At 65.5% G+C, this 1,082-nt stretch overlaps 1 protein-coding gene across 1 annotated transcript in view; it reads left to right on the top strand.

The window, feature by feature from the left end:
• The window catches only part of MED16 (mediator complex subunit 16), a 47,298-nt gene that overhangs the window by 6,332 nt on the left and 39,884 nt on the right, over window positions 1–1,082 (top strand). The window contains exon 2 of the mRNA XM_014585478.2: window positions 764–954. Within this exon, the coding sequence (XP_014440964.2) occupies window positions 798–954 (157 nt within the window). The 5' untranslated portion in view covers window positions 764–797. The remainder of the gene's footprint in view (window positions 1–763; window positions 955–1,082) is intronic.

The raw sequence follows: 1,082 nt of genomic DNA, 5'->3' as shown, positions 1-1,082 counted from the left end.
TGAGCGTCTTACTTGCTTGGAGATTGTGGGGTCGCACGTGTGGGCTGCAGCCTGTTTAGGGCGTTTGGGTGCAGAGGTAGGGAACACGGGGTTGCGGTTGACAGCACTGTGCCGGGACTGGCTTGGGGCCAGCTGTGCAGGTGTGAGCACAGGAAAGCCCTGGCACCCTGCCAGTCCCTGGCCCTCCCGTCTGCCGCCTCGGCCCAAGCCAGCTCCTGCGTCCTGTGACTGCGGGCTCCTCCTGTAGGACAAATCTGGATGGGATAGACGGGACCCTGTCAGTGCTCACCTCCACCTGTCCCCAGCCATGCCAGCCCCCACAGTCTGTCCCCTAGGTGGCGGGGCTCCCAGTGAACCTTAGGCAGTTCATGCCTGGCTCCCAGTGTGGGTAGAAGCCAGGAACTGCTGCTGTCCCCTGCAGCCGCAGGGCGATGCCCCCTCTGGACACCCAGACGTGTCTGTTTCCCTGCGTGGGTAGAAGCCAGGAACTGCTGCTGTCCACTGCAGCCGCGGGACCTCATGCCCCCACTGGACACCCAGGCGTGTCCAGCTCCCAGCCTTTGCACTGGCATCCTCCCCACGCTTCGCCCGCACTCCACACGCCTGTGCTCACACGTGCTACCCAGAGGGACCTGTCCCTCTCGGGTATCCACTCATGGACTAAAGGCCAGCAGGGTTTGGGCCACTCTCTCCCTTGGGATCCCAATGACCCCCCCCCTCAGTACCCCGACCTCCTGCTCAGGCAGCCCTGATGACTCGCCAGGCTCCCTCTGCAGGAGCCGGCGACCACCCTCAGCATGCGGCCTGCGGCGGCGAGCATGATGGACCTGGCTTATGTGTGCGAGTGGGAGAGGTGGCCCAAGACCACCCACTGCCCTTCGGTGCCCCTGGCCTGCGCCTGGTCCTGCCGCAACCTCATCGCCTTCACCACAGACCTGCGCAGTGATGACCAGGGTGCGCACCAAGCCCTCCCACCCGGTGTAGCCCCACCCCTGCTACAGAGGTCACGCCCAGGCTGCTGGCCCTGTGTAGGCCCTTCCCCTTCTGCATAGGGCCCGCCCCTCCCCTGTGTAGGCTCGCCC

This window comes from Tupaia chinensis, unplaced genomic scaffold (assembly GCF_000334495.1).
Source record: "Tupaia chinensis unplaced genomic scaffold, TupChi_1.0 Scaffold149964_1, whole genome shotgun sequence".
In the NCBI taxonomy this organism is placed as follows: Eukaryota; Metazoa; Chordata; class Mammalia; order Scandentia; family Tupaiidae; genus Tupaia; species Tupaia belangeri.
This window is presented reverse-complemented; position numbering and strand designations above follow the sequence as displayed.